At 38.7% G+C, this 16927-nt stretch overlaps 1 protein-coding gene across 2 annotated transcripts in view; it reads right to left on the reverse strand.

Moving 5' to 3' along the window:
- inppl1a (inositol polyphosphate phosphatase-like 1a) overlaps nt 1–16927 on the reverse strand; it is a 32247-nt gene that overhangs the window by 11168 nt on the left and 4152 nt on the right. For both annotated transcript variants that reach the window (XM_084718094.1, XM_084718093.1), the window contains exons 2-10: nt 9842–9905; nt 9041–9188; nt 8869–8950; nt 7103–7249; nt 6685–6775; nt 4389–4478; nt 3462–3560; nt 1098–1248; nt 117–223 (exon numbers count right to left, since the gene is read on the reverse strand). In XM_084718094.1, the coding sequence (XP_084574220.1) occupies nt 117–223; nt 1098–1248; nt 3462–3560; nt 4389–4478; nt 6685–6775; nt 7103–7249; nt 8869–8950; nt 9041–9188; nt 9842–9905 (979 nt within the window). The remainder of the gene's footprint in view (nt 1–116; nt 224–1097; nt 1249–3461; nt 3561–4388; nt 4479–6684; nt 6776–7102; nt 7250–8868; nt 8951–9040; nt 9189–9841; nt 9906–16927) is intronic.

Genomic DNA, 16927 nt, shown 5'->3' on the forward strand with positions numbered 1-16927 from the left:
GTTTGAATATTTGATTAACTGTAAAAGACTATGCTTTCTTAAATCCACAAATTTATTTTTTAGGAAGAGTATGTGTGTGTTTGCATGTGAGTGTGTGTGTGTGTGTGTGTGCAGACCTTGGCACTGGCGAAGATGAAGTCTTTCCTCTGGCTCTTGTCCTTCTCCTTCTCAAAAACAATGCCCAGTTTATTCTGCACCCGCTGAGACTTGATCAGCTGACGTACTGAGACAGACAAATAGGCCAACAGACAGGAGACAGAAGGTCAGAGACATGGGGAGAGAGAGAGAGAGAGAGAGAGAGAGAGAGAGAGAGAGAGAGAGAGGCAAGGAGGGAAAGTGAGGTGAAAGAACAGAATGATGAGAAGAGGGTTGAAGTTAAGGATAGAGAACAATGAAAAGGCATGAATGATATAAGAGACAAAATTTTAAGACAAAGTTGTCTAAGTTACCATTAAATCCGCATATTTTTTTATGTTCACCTCAGCGGTGTCTCAAGCAGATACCATTAAAGGGTCCATTATATTTAGTTTTTTGAGATTTTTATGTCATTCGATTCTAGTTGTATTCCTTCTGTATTCAAATCCTCACATTCAAATTTTGGCTGAGGTAGTTTCAGTGCCAAAATGCCATTTACCAACCCCTTCTAAAAATGCTTTCCCACATGACCTGATGTAGGTTTCTGCATGATGATGTTGCTAAATATAAACCTCCTAGGTTGAAGAAGGGGAGGGCATCAGCACTCTAACCTACAGCTGAATGGGTGTTTCTATTTGAAAAAGATGAACACAGATGGAGTTGGCCCTTAAGGAATATATATTATGGGCTTGGATACATAAATACATGTAATATTTTCCCCCAATGACGTTATAAAAATCAAATATACTTTCATGACATAAAACATAAACCATAAGGTAACAGAGTAGAGGTGATATTTAACACAGAAATGGTATATCACTAATGAATGTTGCCATTGTTGAGGGTGCCATCTATATCACAAGATCACAACATGAAATTTCCTTGTCTCTGCTAAACAGATTTCTCATCTCCCAGTTTAAAAATACTGGTTACTGCGTGTGAGGTGTTGGTGTAATTCTCACTTTTGTCATGTGTGAAGGTGGTCCAGTCCTCTTGGCTGTCCTTCACTTTCTTCATAACTACCAGTCGTCCTCCCTCCACATCCACAGACAGAGTGTACTTCTGACTCTTTCCTATCTTTGTCAGCTCTGCCAGATAAACATCCAGCTTTACCTGCAGTGGAGCACAGGACGATTAAACATAAACACAGAAAATGGGACTCCCTAAAAACTTCTCATTGGGATGTCACTTTTTGGACAAGTTAGCAAAACCATAACCTAAAAAGTTGTTTATGAACATCATCTTTTCCTTAACATCAAGACTGAACATACAGAGACCTCATGCCACATTTTTACTCCTTGTGCTGTTGGCACATTTGTGACTGTGACTAGACTTCCATGCAGCTTTTTAAATGACTTCTACATGACTGTTGATAAGTTTCCAAATTGACATTGCTAAAATACATTGACATTTAGATGGACTCAATTCTGTCCAGCAACAAAAATCTACTCAGATTCTCTTTTATCTATTCAGAGCCTGTGTTCTGACATTAATGTAAGTTAGTATCTTGCATCAATAAATTTCCATGTACACAGATCTGAGATTATATATATAAATAAATAAATAAATTATAGGAAAACACTAATAGTATATTCTTAATGCCTTAATACTTGATTAAATAAACTGATCGCATATTTTATAATTGACCATAATGTTGCTTGTACTTGGACAATGGGCTGACTGACACATGCACTGCAATATCCTGCAACACCACACCCAACTGGTTGAAAGTTTATAGGGAGTTTCCATTGAAACTACTGGTGCTTGTAGTGCATTTCTAAATATTTATGTGTCTACAGGGCGCCCTGATTTCAAATCATATAAAATCATCACACCACCAGGGGTCTCCAAAGTGAAAGAAGTGGACAGCACTCTCTCAAACTTGCTGCTTCTATGTCATTAACAGGGTTGATGTCAGATATATGCTGCTAGCAAGATTAGACATCTGAAATTTTTAAGATCACATTCAATGTCCACATTCTCTGGATTGTAGTTTTAGAATAAAGTAGTAATTCTGACAGTTCTGTGACAAAGACAGCCCTTTGTGTTTGAATCCACAGGGCTTGTGCTCAGGAACATAAATCTGATAATTCCTCAGAAGTAGAAATATGTTCTGACTTTGAGTCATATCATGTAGAATTTCAGTGGGGTCTGTTTGTATCAGTGGACGAATCAGGTGCCACATCTTTAACAAATCTCCACATTGTAACAACATTTCTGTTCCTGTGCAACAGGAAGTTGCTGAAAGGAGGTCACCACAGAGAACACAGATCTGGCTGTCAGCTAATATTTTTTAATTGTTCACCTGCTTCTCTGTTTCAAAATTTTTCCTCCTAGTCCTTTTTCTCTTTACTTCTTATCCCCCTAATCTCTTACCTTGACATTATTGTGTCATTTATTGTGATTTCCTTTTTTCTTTTCCCACTCACAGCTTCCTTTCTATGTCTTTAAGTTATGCTGTTGGTACACTTAATAAACTATAATGCATAAAACTATAAACTATAATATAATAAACTATAATCTTACCAGTAACATATGATACTAAAAGTGATTATATATACATACATACATACATACATACATACAGCGCCCCTGATGATGCAACAGGATGTGCATTACAAACATTCCTTTGGTCTCACGTTAGATCTGCTGACAAACCTCTTGCGGTGTGTTGAGGAATATATGACTTCCCAGCCTGTTTTCACTGCAATTCAGGTTCAGTGAGTCCTCCGTGAAACAAAGCCCACATTTGCTAATAGTAGGGTTGGGCACTAAAGCAATATTATATTGATATTGTCATTTTACACTAAATATAATATTAGATTCTGGATACTGCTATACTGTGATATGGCATAAGTCACCACAATTAATTTATCTCACACTCAAGCTTCCTCTTCCTGTCGTAAAAAAACAGGAAGACTGAAAGATTTAAGATTTTGATTATAAAGGTGTATACCTACACTGATAAGAGAGTAGAGTTTGAATGTCCCTTATGGACAATTTGGCTTTGAGTCAGTTGAATGTATTGATGTATGGGTTCACTGATAATTGCTAATTTCTTATATCACCCTTCCTCGATCAAGTAAAGGGTAAAAAAATACTTTCAGTTTTTATTTGATGAACTTCCTGGAAAAGCCACAAACTAAGAACAAACCATCACTACCACCTTAATACTGACCTCACATCACCCTGTAGAGAGACAACCACAAACAAAATGTGTGTGTGTGTGTGTAGGTTTGTGGGTGGTACATGTGTGTGTGTGTGTGTATGTGTGTGTGTGTGTGTGTGTGTGTGTGTGTGTGTGTGGATGTACTGTATGTGCATACCTCGAAGGCCTGCACAGGGATGGCTTTGCTATGACGCATGGAGAGAGGAGGAGGGGAGCATGGAGAGGACAAACTCATGTCCTGGAGAGCTTTCAGAGCCTGAGGGGACAAAGGGAAGAGAAGGGGGGAGAAACATTTAAAAGAAAGAACAAAAGACAGAAAAACAAGATGTCATAAATACATACAAAAAACACACATGGACACAAACAAATAAACTATATTGTTTTCATCTTCAGAGTTGGTGTCAACAAGGAAACGGTTCCTCATTTCCTGGCTGTGATCCAACAGGAGCAGAAGAGGTGGAGCCAGTGACATCACGAGTAAAGACATGATTGCACTGAGGCCATTTCCTTCCCAGGCAGCTAAAGCCCCTCCTCAAAAACTGAAGTCTAAGCACAAACAGTTTGACCTGTTAACATGGCACAGCTGGTCGAACTGTACTTATAAATTAGGGAAGAAAGCCAAAAGTCTCATTTGTCTAAATGCTTTAAATACTTCCCTGCTATGACCTACATGGTACATCTCCATCTGGTTCTCTTAATATTACACTTTATGCAAATACTTTTTAACGGGCTGTATTAACAGCTGGACAAATGGCTGCTCTGTCCAGAAATGTCACACAACATTCCTCTGTATCTGTATGTCTTACATGTGTTCTGTGTCAAGGTCCCAACACACACGCACGCACTCTTCATGCTGGGCTACACATGCAGTCAGCAGGGCCTCTGGACAGATCATCCATTATATGGAGAGGGTTATCTAAACTAACCACCTCCAACTAGCAGCTGTCTGTGTGTGTGTGTGTGTGTGTGTGTGTGTGTGTGTGTGTGTGTGTGTGTGTGTGTGTGTGTGTGTGTGTGTGTGTGTGCGCAGAAGTGATCATGTGTGAGGCTGCATGCCTACACATGACTGAAAGAATATGTGTACCTTCTTTTCTATGGAGGACAGCAGGTCTTTGAGAATTGCCAGCTTGGTCACAAGGTTCTCTAACTCCTGGTCTCCACCTTGATTCACCGACTGATACAAAACAAACAAACAAACAAACAAACAAAAACAATTAGAATCCATGTAAGCTATGCGGTTTGAAAAGAAAAACAAGACATAAGTAAGACAGAATGAAATGTTATTTGCTGATATTGTGTGAAAGCTTTCATGGATAATGATTATAATTAAGATTTAGTAAACTGCCCACTAAAATTATGCATTTCATTACCTTGACTCTCAACTAAAAACAACTCTGTAGCTATTACACAAGCACAGCAAACACAGATAATTCTTAAAGGGGACCTATCATGTTCATTTCCAGCTCTATATTTTCATTCAACTCCATTAGACGAGCCTTGCAAGATTCACAGTTCAAAAAATTCTTAGTTTTCTTGTACTGCCACTTTTATGCAGGCCCCCAAGTCACCCTCTGTCTGAAACAAACCATTTTAGCTCCTGTCTCTTTACAGCCCCCCTTCCTAAAAGCCCACTTTCTTCTGATTTGCCAACATCCCGGAGGCCTGTCGAGGGGCAGGACCCAGAGCATGCAGTTAAATAACACTGTTTTGTGCCTATTGTAAAAGTGTAAATGTAAAAAACGTATTTTTTTTTTCATATGGTTGAATGTAACATTTATTTGTGAAAAAATGTTAAAAGAAATGTGATCAAAAAAACCAAACAACAAATCAGAGTGTGTATGAGCACTGTAAAGAGACACACCAGTGGAGTGGTTATGGGTGCCAGTCATTACTTATCACTGCACAAAAACACAACTGTTTCTTGAAGAAAATATATTTTGCTCTTCCCTGTAATGTCATCCAGGTGCTCTGCCATAACTTTTGGTGATTTATGTGAGTTTCCTGATGGACAATTCTTTACTTGTTGTTTGTGGTTAGCTATTTTAGCCCCTAATTGATAATTAGCTCAGTTAGCCAAGCAGCTGACTCAGCCTGGACTGAGCATGGCTACCCAGCAGTAGTGGCTAGCTACTTTAGAAACAAGTAAAGATACCTTTCCATCAGACACTCTGTAAATCACAAAGAACTGAGCAGCAGCAGGGCATCAGAGGGAAAACCATAACATACATAAGAGTGACATACTCAATAGGATCATAATCCTGAACAGAGTGGTTGAATAAAGACAGTGCAAGAGGCTGTGATATGTGTAGTGGGCTTTGCCTCTGACTTAACGTTGGCCGTCATTGAAAGTTGAAACGTTGAAAGTTAAATCAGTATTTATTCAAACATAATAAGTGACTACTTTACTGATGCCACCAGTTACAAATGAAGAAGGTTTTCACTCCAGTAGCATCAAGTCTACATTCTGTGCAGCTCATGAATATGGTCTAAATCATCATTTGTTAGGAAGGCTGTGAAAACCATGAACAAATATCAGAAATATACTACTGAAATACTAACTTAAACAGTAGGTTTTCAAAAAATGCACAGCAGCCAATTCATCATTTCTGAAGTGATGCCCATGTGACCATTTAAGGAGGAAATCTACATTAAAAAAGTGTGTAACGGAACACAAATAAATGCATATAAGACATCCCCACATACACATGTACTCCACAGAAAGACAGAAACTAGTCTGTGTGTGTTTCCTTGTGATACATTATTTCAAGAACAGCATGTATGAGTGTGGTGTGACTGAGTCTACCTCAGCTGTCCTATGAAGACCCTGGAGAAAAAACAAATCCTTCTCCTTATGACACCCACTGGCGTGTGTGTATCTCTCTCTCTCTCTCTCTCTCTCTCTCACTTGTTACTGAATCTCAGTCACTTATTCTGATTGGCTGCTCTGTACACAAGGCTTAAATAGAAGTGTTGACTTGTTACTTAAAGACATAAGGTCACAAATTCCATCATCTCTGAAGGTGATTTAAGATTCTTGTGCAACACACATCATGTTTAAAGAGAACAATGATGAGCTGTCAAATTGGACCACACATACACTATTCACAAACACTGTTTCACAGTTTGGATATAAATGCAGACTGCTTAGATGCACATTTGACAATACCCATAACGCCCACAGACTGGTGGGGAACGGTTTATTACTTCTACTACTACACTGCATACTATGACCTCAGAGAAGGACTCAAACACTGGCACAGCCTACTTGTTAGACACAGGAAGCAGGACAACAGAAATACAAGAATACCTCTATTGCTTCCACTCCAACCAAGAGTATACACACTCACAAACACGCACGTAAAAAGTGGTAAAATGCATACCTGTTGGATCATCTTGGAGACCATGAAGGCACTCTGCTGATCAAAGACTTTAGAGAGAATCTCCAGACCAGACAGAACCTTATCCACCTCCCTATTTTCAGGGAAACAGAGAAAGATCCACAACTTAATTGTCTCAGAACTTAATAGTAATCTTCATTTAGAGCTATGCATATGGTAACATATATAAACTACATATTTGTGTGCATGCTGGGACTGCACAGATTAATAACCATGTACAACATGTGCCACTGTGAATAAACCAAAAGATGAGTTGAGGAAGTGGGCAGCTCTGCGGCCTGTAAATTCTTACATAGATATTATCACAGTGCAACGACAAGCACATATATAAAAAGACAGCTTCATAGAAAATAGGCATCAACATGACAGTGTGTGTCTGAGGCTGCCGTGTCTTTCTTACCCATTAAGGCGTTTGCAGGAGGCCACTAGTGTCTTGTTGAGGTGAGGCAGGGAGCAGGCTCCCTGTTTCACTGCCTCGAGGTCCAGAGCATAGCTGCCCTTCAGGTACTCATGAGAGATGGTGCTCAGGCCATTAGCTGCTGGAGCACTAAAACAAATTCAGATAAAGTCCAATCAGTACTTATAACCATCCTCACAATGTGGACACAATTCTATGACAAAAGAATACAGATTAAAGTACAAGAAAACTACAAATAAAAAACAGGAGTTTGTAATTTGTATTTTAAGTTATACCTAAGGCTTTATGTTGTTTATTTTATTAGTTGCTATATTCTTGCTTGTTCTGTCACACATCAGTATTTTAAGTTTCAGTATGATACTTGCCTATCAAAAATTGCAGTTAAATCATTAGATAGAATTCTGTGTATCATTAAACAGAGAACTGCTATGGTGGCCATATCTGCAAAGCATGTGTGTGACCACTGCTTCTGTATAGTCAGGATTTTTAGAATCACACACTTCCTCTAAAACAGAGAGCTGACTTATGTCTACCCTGCCACCCACAAATGTACAAAAACATAGTCACTTAAACAACTGAGCCAGCAGGATGCCCCCGGCCCCCCACATACTGACCAACCAGCCTTACTTCTAAAACTTGCAAAGAGGTTTGTGGTTATGGTTGATACTATTTTTTTCTGAAATGTGGCGACGCCGGCAACCTAGTTCAGGCAGACAACTCGAGCTGCATCACCAATCATACGAGACATACCTCATTCTCGACAGTACATACTAAACACAGCCTTCCAACAGATAATTCAATTGCTTGCAAGTTTTTGTTTTTCTGACTGCCTATACACCACACACGCTTGTGCGTGTTTTCAGCACAAACATGATTAACATGTTGGTTAAGCAGCCCTAAAGATAAAATGATTTCAGAATTACATTTACAGAATGGCTCACCATTCTACATACTTCAAAGTGCATGTCATGTGGCACTAGGTTAAGTGACACCCAGGTGCTGGAATTACCCTGATGGGGATAGAGTAACTCATGTACTATGTTAATGAAACAAGTACAGGAGTTTTCGACATCAGCTCATGACCGTATCTTCAGAAATGCTTGTCATTCACCTTTGCATTTGTTTATTTTTGTTGGGGGATCCATCTACAGTGAAAGACACAATTCCTTCTATCTGTACTGAATGGGTAAAGGGGCCGTATTACAGAAACTTCCTGTCTTAAGTCTCAAGATAAGATAGGAAAAGTCTAACATTGTATTTTTCCAATTTGGTAGAACAGAAGCAAATCCTAACTAACTTTAAGGATCCTATCTAATCTTACTACATCCTATGCTATTTGAGAGTAGGAAATCCTAAATACTCAATCCAACATTACTTATCAGCTTTTATGTCTGTTACCTAACAACCGACACGACTTTTCTCATCTTGCTAAGCTAAACAACTTTGTAACCGTTGGTTACTGATGAGTTATGACTGGTAACATCTGTAGGGAAGGTTTATGATTTTGGGAAGTAAGACGTTTGTATAAAACACTTTTTCCCCTCTTAAGTAAGGATAGGAACATTTTCTCAGGAACTGTTCATACTTAATAACTATTTTCCTAAATCTGGTCCAATTATCATGTTTGGGAACCATGATAAGTGGTCCAGATTTTCCTAAATCTGGCCCTACAGGTAGCTTGTGATTTGATTCTCAGCATTTACATATTATTATTGTGAATAAAATGAATCCTAATAATGACTCTCTACCTGTCTGTGGGTGTGTCTGGTCCAGGTGGAGTGGAGGTGGAAGCAGAGCGTGGGGGGAGGGGCGGTTTCTCATCCTCCCCATCTACCAATCACAGAAAAAGGGTGTTAACATGTGATAAGAGGACGACATTCACCAAGTACGCAAATGTGCTGATATGGGCTCTGGAGATACCTGAATAGTCCCTGTCATCGCTGACAGCAGTTTCCTCTCTGTCCACGGCGTAAAGCAGGGTGGTGACCAGGCCCTGACTGGGCTGCAGGTACAACGACACCAACTCTGGTAACGTCTTAAACCGCTTTGGCTGCACACCCTGAGATGTCTGCAAGAACGAGGGAGGAGGACAATCAGGGAGGAAAGAGACAAAGGAAAAGAAGGGAAGTTATTTTCTACATGGCATGAACATAACAATTCCTTGGCTACAAGTAGTCATGTTACTGAAATCTCTGGTGGCCCCTATTGTTCCACATTTAATGTTGTGTAAGCAAATATGACCCAGTAGTCTAAATATAATTCAAACCAGGAAGAACTGTTTCAGTAAACACTGCTTCCAAACATATTCAGCTCCAGGAAGTAAAATTAGACTTTTAGCCTCTCTTCAACATCATAGCTAAGACCCCAAAAATTACACAGCAGGGACACAGATGTCTGTGATGTGGCCACACGATAGTCTGAAGCACCATGTCATCAGGGTGTGTGTGTGAGGGTGTGAGACCGAGCGTGTGTGTGTGTGGTGGGGACTTCACAGCTGTTGGACACAACGCACAAAGAGGCTGCTGTTGGTGTGTGTGAGTGTGTGTGTGAGAGAGAGAGAGAGCACAGAGCCAACAAAAGCATCTCTGCCTGCCAGCTGCTACTGAAGCAAATACAGTTTTTGCTGTACACATGCACACACACTTAACCTCCACCACAGAGTGTGTGTGTGTGTGTGTGTGTGTGTGTGTGTGTGTGTGTGTGTGTGTGTCTCCTCTGTACCTGTACAGCCAGAAAACCTTCTTCATCTGGGAGGATTCTGTATGTGTGGACATGCTTCTGAAACCTGGAGAGAAAGAAAATGAGATAGGAAGAAGAGACAACATTTAGACTATTGTTTGAGTCAAAAAAAAACAAAAAACATTTCAAGTCTGACACTCTTGTACTTGATCTCAGAGGATAGGTGTGTGTGGTGTGTGTGTGTGTGTGTGTGTGTGTGTGTGTGTGTGTGTGTGTGTGTGTGTGTGTGTGTGTGTGTGTGTGTGAGAGAGAGAGAGAGAGAGAGAGCAGGGGGGGTTTAGACACTGTAGAGAGCTTCAACCTGTTGCTGTCTGTCACAGTTGTGAGCAGGCTTTATCTTTACAGTAGCATGATACAGTAGAGCAGAACAGAGCAGAACCTGGCATTTATACATTGTAAAGTTACAGTGATAGTACAAAATAAAGAAAAAAAGATGATAATCTGGAATATCTGGTACATATTAAAAGAGAATGTATTTTTATTTGGTTATTTGCACACATATAAACCTGCATGAAATCCTTTCCCCTCAGTTTAGGAAAAAACAAACAATAAAAAATAAGAATTCTCCAAATCCATGATTCATTGTGACCTAATTTTAAGGTCACGATTCAATTTTCAGATTTTTTTTTTAAATCTCTGACAGCTATAACATTGTCTACAGAGGCTTGATTTGTAGAGATCAACAGATCATTGGTTTTATGTCCTAAAAACTGTCATTTACATTTTCTAAAGACTATTTAGGGCTTTTTTGCCTTTATTTGATAGGGACAGCTGAGAGAGAGAGGGGATGACATGCAGCAAAGGGTCACAGGCGGGAGTCGAACTAGCGGCCGCTGCAAAGGACTGCTAGCCACAGTACATGAGGCACACACACTATAAACTGAGCTACATGGGCACATTTACATTTTTAAATTCTTTTTTAAAAAGGTAGTCTATATGGTATCAAGTGTGATATAATGGCCAGTAAACTACGCTTTGTTGTTTCTGAAGTGTTTTTTTTCTTTGGACATATGCCAGACGCCACATGTAGACAGGGATAGAGAGGAAAAAAATACCAGGAAAATGCCTTTTCAATTCAGTTACTGAAAATGAAAACTCATTTCAATATATTTTCAACTTAATATTAAAACAGTGGCACCTCTAATATTAAGATGATACTTACAAAACATAACTTTAGGAACATGCAACAAAAAGACAGAAGGAAACATATACAATGAGCAGAAAAACTATACAATCAGCAAACAACGATCTAAATGATCTAACAAAGAAACCCATGTGAAAAAAGAAGAAAAAACTACAGTAGGCTATAATTTTTTATATCTGACAAGAAATAATTAAACATCATGAATTAAATGTGATGATAATTTCCTTTTAAAAATCTCTTTATGTTGACAAGCTCTTGATAACATTCATGCATTCAGTATCTGTATACAATTATATCAGAGGGAGTACTGGCAATGTCTCGTGTCATAAAAAGGAAGGTGAAGATTATTAATCTATCTAGCTCTATATGAATAAACTTGAGAATCATAAACTCAAAGGATGCCCAATTTTCTTAACAGGGGAACAGAGGCAAATAACATTTATAAAGATTAGAGGGGTATGTATTTGCCCAAACAACATTATAATGTATAATATTACAATATTATTGTGGTGTTTATCAAACTTCAGAGTCTGAATTGCATTTCTGATTCAGCCACAAGTTTTTTTTTTTCTTTTTTCAACCAATAGCAGATCAATGTTCTGACATTGTGATTGCACGGCTGTGACTACACGCCTGCAGCCACAAGCTGGAGTTTAATGATTTTCATGTCTGCACTTCATGTCTGCTCACTGGACTGGACACAAAATGTTCAATTTGCCAAGCAAACACTGTGGTTTATGTCTGTTGGTGCATATACCGCATGTGTGTCATGGTTGTGCATCTGCATAGACGTGTGAGTGCTCAGATGGCACCCTATGCAAAACACTTAATTACTGCTTTTACTTCTGCTTATACTGTGCTTATTTACAGTACGCATGTGTGCATACACAGTTTTAAAGTGAGGGAGAGACAAATCCATGTCGGGAATTCATCCCGCCCTGTCATCTCAGCTGTTTGCAGGTCTTTCCAGGTCAGTGTCCCACAGCAACCAAAACATGGACTGGATTAAAATATCTCAACAACAAACTGCAAGAAGATTATTTCTTTTGTTCCCAAATACACAAAACTTAATCCAGTTGGACTGAATCATCTTAATAAGAAGCTATACCGGTGTCTTTTAGACATGAGCAAAAGTGACACATCCAATGCAACTTTTTTTAAATTGACATTACTCATACATCTCTCAAACTGGTACAGTGGCATGGGATTAAACCTGCATTTGTACACAAAAATCACAAAAAACTCCAAGTCACCCTCTTTAAAAGCAATTCAAATGCACTAGTTATCATGGGATGATCATGTTGGACCTTAAAACAAACTAACTGTAGTTAGTAAGGGTTTAAAGCATCAGAGTTTGCTTGTTTTAAGGTCTAACATGACAATGCTGTGACAATAAAGGCGTTTTAATTGTTTTAATTGTGCCTTGGAGATTTAACCTGCATTTTCTTTCTGTCTGAATAGGTCACCACAAGTCCTCAAATTTACTACTGTTTCCTGTGCATCTGGAAATTAATTGTGATGTGTTTTAAACTTGCTGTCACTGTGTCTCAACCTTTGGACAATTTCCTTGCTGAGGGCAATTATGTTTTTACAGGCTTCTTATCGTCAATTCCTGTTTTAGTGGTTCTGAAACCAAAAAACATAAAAGATTTCTTTTTTTGGTATTCCTTTATCTGACTGTGCACAGAGGAGCAGAGGGAAGACATGCAACAGTGGTCTGGCACAGATGTGAGAACGTAGTGTCACGGAGTTAAAAGATATGTGACTTGGCCAGATAAATCAGCAGGACACTGAGAACAGAAGTTCCCCTGTTGAACTGATTTATATACAGCACATTTATCAGACTGCTGCCAATAATAGTTATATATATCATGATGTCTCCAGCAGTTGGTTACACTAAATGAATAAACTTGATAAATATTAGCTCCTGCCTTTCAGGGTGCAGTAAACACGGTGAGTGAGATGAACTGTTCCTTTTGTCTGTCTGGCCTCTGAAACCACACCCACATGAAATCACATCACATTAGAAACAGAATGTATTGTAGGTCCAGTGGCACAGGATCCATACACAGGGGTCCTTGCAGTGTACGGTAGTGTGTGTGTGTGTGTGTACTTGTGTGTGTGTGTGTGTTTGTCTTCCTGTTAGCAGCTGATGAGATTCTCAGCGAGTCTGTGGAGTAAATACTATTGTTTCAGTGGCAGCAAACTTATAACAGGGGGAGGGAGACAGAAGGAGAGAGGTTTATTATGGGATAGACAAAGGCCCAAAGCATTCAGTGTGTATGTGTTGTCAACAATAGTCAGTGTTGAGGGTAATGACTGCCCCACTGACTCCCTCTGTCCTGTTGGCTTTGAGTGCCACCTCCTCCTCTTCGTCCTCTACTGCCTGTGCAGTGCACATTAGTCCCTGTATTCACACTGCACAAGTACTGTGTATCAACACACTACACTGACTGGCTAAAATTTACTACATAATTCTTACAGCTACTTCTTATTCTAAATTCTACCTCACTGCTCTTGCCAGTCATGTCAGTGAGTACAAACTGTGATGCTAACTGTAGTATCAGTGTTTTGAGCTTTGTTTAACGATACAGATTTTTTTTTAACTTATGTAAATTCATTCAAAAATCAATGATTTACGTTTGTGGGGGTCCTTTATGTGGTACTGTTGCAATGAATCATACACACTGTTTTCATGATATGTTGTTTAATGTTTCGCTAAGGTCAAGAGCTACAACAATTAATTTGTTATTAATCGATTATACTCACCAACTATTATAGTAATCGATTAATCGTTTGAGTCATTTTTACAAATTTTCTGATTTCAGCTTTTTAAATGTGAATATTTAGTGCTCTGTGACTATAAACTGAATATTTTTGGGGGGTTGTAAGCAAAACAAGACATTTGAGGACTTCACCTTGGGCTCTGGGAAACCCTAATAAACATTTTTCACTATGTTATAGGCACACAACTATTAATCAATTAATAGAGAAAATAATCAGTTACATGGCTTATTTACTTATTAAGTCATCCTCTCCTTGTGATCACTTTGATTTAAGTCTGATATACTGTGTGAACAAAATTTTGAACACAATTATGAACTGCAAACCACCTGCTGCGCCATCTGACTGAAGCCAACCACATCAATATGCCATCTGCATGCTTCATCTATTTAGGGTTTTTTTTCACTACACACCACCAGGCCGGAAAAAAGTTCTAGGGGAAACACTGAATGCTGTAACACTAAAAGCACAAAATATAGCCTAAAGGAAATTCAACTCATCAGTACATTGATGAGGTGAATCCAGGTAAAAGCCACAATTCCCTATCAATCACAGAGTTGAGGACACAGTTAAATAGAAGCAGGGATGAGATTCAGCGAGTTTTAGCTTTATGACTGTACTAGAAGGAAAAGGGGGGAAAAGGGGCTTCAAATTTTCTACATTAAGTTTCTACACAACTGCAAATCTTCCTCAAGTGTAACATACGATGTTGACAGATATGCAAGACTGTAGCTACAAAAACAGCAGGAATGTTTTCACAGACACTTCTTGGTTTCAAACACACACAGAAACACAGAGGGCCATGCCTGAACCCCAACATGTTTAGACGCGCTCCACTGATACTGAAGAACACCTTCCTGACAGGAAATAGTAAACAATTCAGTATTTCTGTAATCGTCACACTGATGCATACACACAAGCTTAAAGGGACAGTTCACCCCAAAATGAAAAGTACTTTTTTCCCCTCCAACCTGCGGTGCTATTTATCCATCTAGAATTGTTTTGGTGTAATTTGGCACCCTTCTTGTGAGCAGTTTCATGTAGGAACTATTTTCTCTCAACTGAACTACACACCCCAACCTTCTCACCATGCTAGCTCAATGGTGCTATATAGTTTAGCCAAAAGGACATCGTAAATGTTCATTTCCCGCACAGTCTTGAACCTTGCCTGATGCTTCCTTCTGCACAGTGATACAGTTGGCAGGCGTAGTTCCTACATGAAACTGCTTACAACAACGTCTGTAGTCAATATCTCCAAAACTTGGCAACTCACACCAAAGCTAGCTAGATGAATAAATAGCACTTCAAATAAGAGGGAAAATATTGATTTTGGAGTCAAGCGCCCCTTTAATAAACATAACCTCACCTGATAGTTGGCATCTCCTTTGTTGTAATCTAAAAATGTGACACTATAGCTTGACGCATAAGAGAAATATTTTTGCTTAGTTAGCAAGATATTTTTCAAATATTGCAATTTCTAATCACAACGTGGCAGTGCATTATAAAACTTTAACATACTATACATTTTTCAAAATACTCTATCCTCACAATCTGTTGCACACAAACACCAAACACACTCAGTAGAAAGCGATCCGCTATAGCTGTCGATGACAATCTTGTTGCCAAATTATACATTGGTAAGTGTGGTCACTTCCTACAAAAATAACACAGTGATTAAGATAACAGTGTTATCTCAGCACTTTCATGCAGACACACAAAACCAAAAGTCTGCAGACTGAGATGTACACTAAGAGGAAGTGAAAGGCAAAGTCCTCAAAACGTTGGAACTGGAGTCAGTTCCTTACAGCTTCTGTAAAATCACTTTAAAAATACTTTTTTGTGAAATGTAAAATACTTTTCCCACCACCACCATCACCACCACCAGTCTATTCTCAGACAGCAGCAAAGTGGAAACACATCTTAAACACACTGGCGTCTACAGAGTCATCAAAAAGGAAGTGCATATGTCTGTGTACGTAAGTCACTGGGTCAAGCTCAACAAAAAGCCATTTTTAGTAGTCATGTTCATGCGGGAAACATTTTGGCAAATTTTGTGTGTGGGAACAGTTAAAATGATCTAGTGTCCATGGTAAATCACCACAGAGGCAAAATTGTAAGCCAAGTCTCCAATGTGCCATTTTGCAGTCCCCTGGGCAAATTCAATTTGACTGCAGTCATTCACCAAGTGATTCAGTTTAATACAGTAATTGTAGAAAAGCAAACACCCTGTAACATGTGTCACATGATTTTACAAAATTGTCTACAATCTTAAAAAAAGTTACAATATGGTGATTATTTCAGCTTGAAGAAGATATCGCTTAACAAATTTACAAATACATTTTAACAACACAAGTTTGTAACTAGCGTGTTTTACTTGGTTTGCTTTGGTAAACAGTTTAGAAAATTAAAACACAAGAGACAAAGGATAAGATATTCAAAATCAAGAAGACGTTTAGGCATCAGCCCTGAATGTCTAGTATGCCACGCTGAGGCCATGACTAAAAACAGTGTGGCATTCAGCAGTCTGGAAACTTTTCACGCTTCTGGTGATTCAGATTTTACTTCCTGGAAATGCCTTTTTTAAAAAAAACAAAAAAACAAAAAAAACAACAACACAGCATTATTAGTTCACAAGTATGAGATTGCTTGAACATATCATCTTTTCCTCTACGGCTTCAAGGGTTGTCAGGAAATACTGGAGAACCCTGTTCTGAAAGATTTAGACAGCTCATTTCTGTCATGCTGATTTAACAACACTTGTCCACATGATCTGTGACAGGGTACTAAGATATGGCAAGACTTTTGACAGTTTGTATTGTGAAATGTTTTATACTGTGAAATATGACACACAATCTATATTAACAAGCCACCGTGACATGTGACTTTCACAACTTTGAAGATTTTGTTTTAACTCTTTTCTTGTGTTTATATTTACAAACAGATCACATCAGCCAGTGCCACATCAGACTGGTGTAGCCTATAGGCTACGGTAAATCTACATACAACTTTAAACTTTAAATGAAAAATGACAAAAGTTATTATTCTTTTTTTTTTTTAACTCCGTGAAGTTATACATATTGGCCCTCTAAGCAAAGAAAATTGTCTGTACCTTAGCTTCACGAGATGAAACATTCAATTTT

Source organism: Lutjanus erythropterus, chromosome 4, assembly GCF_056507025.1.
Source record: "Lutjanus erythropterus isolate fLutEry1 chromosome 4, fLutEry1.hap2, whole genome shotgun sequence".
Lineage (NCBI taxonomy): Eukaryota > Metazoa > Chordata > Actinopteri > Lutjaniformes > Lutjanidae > Lutjanus > Lutjanus erythropterus.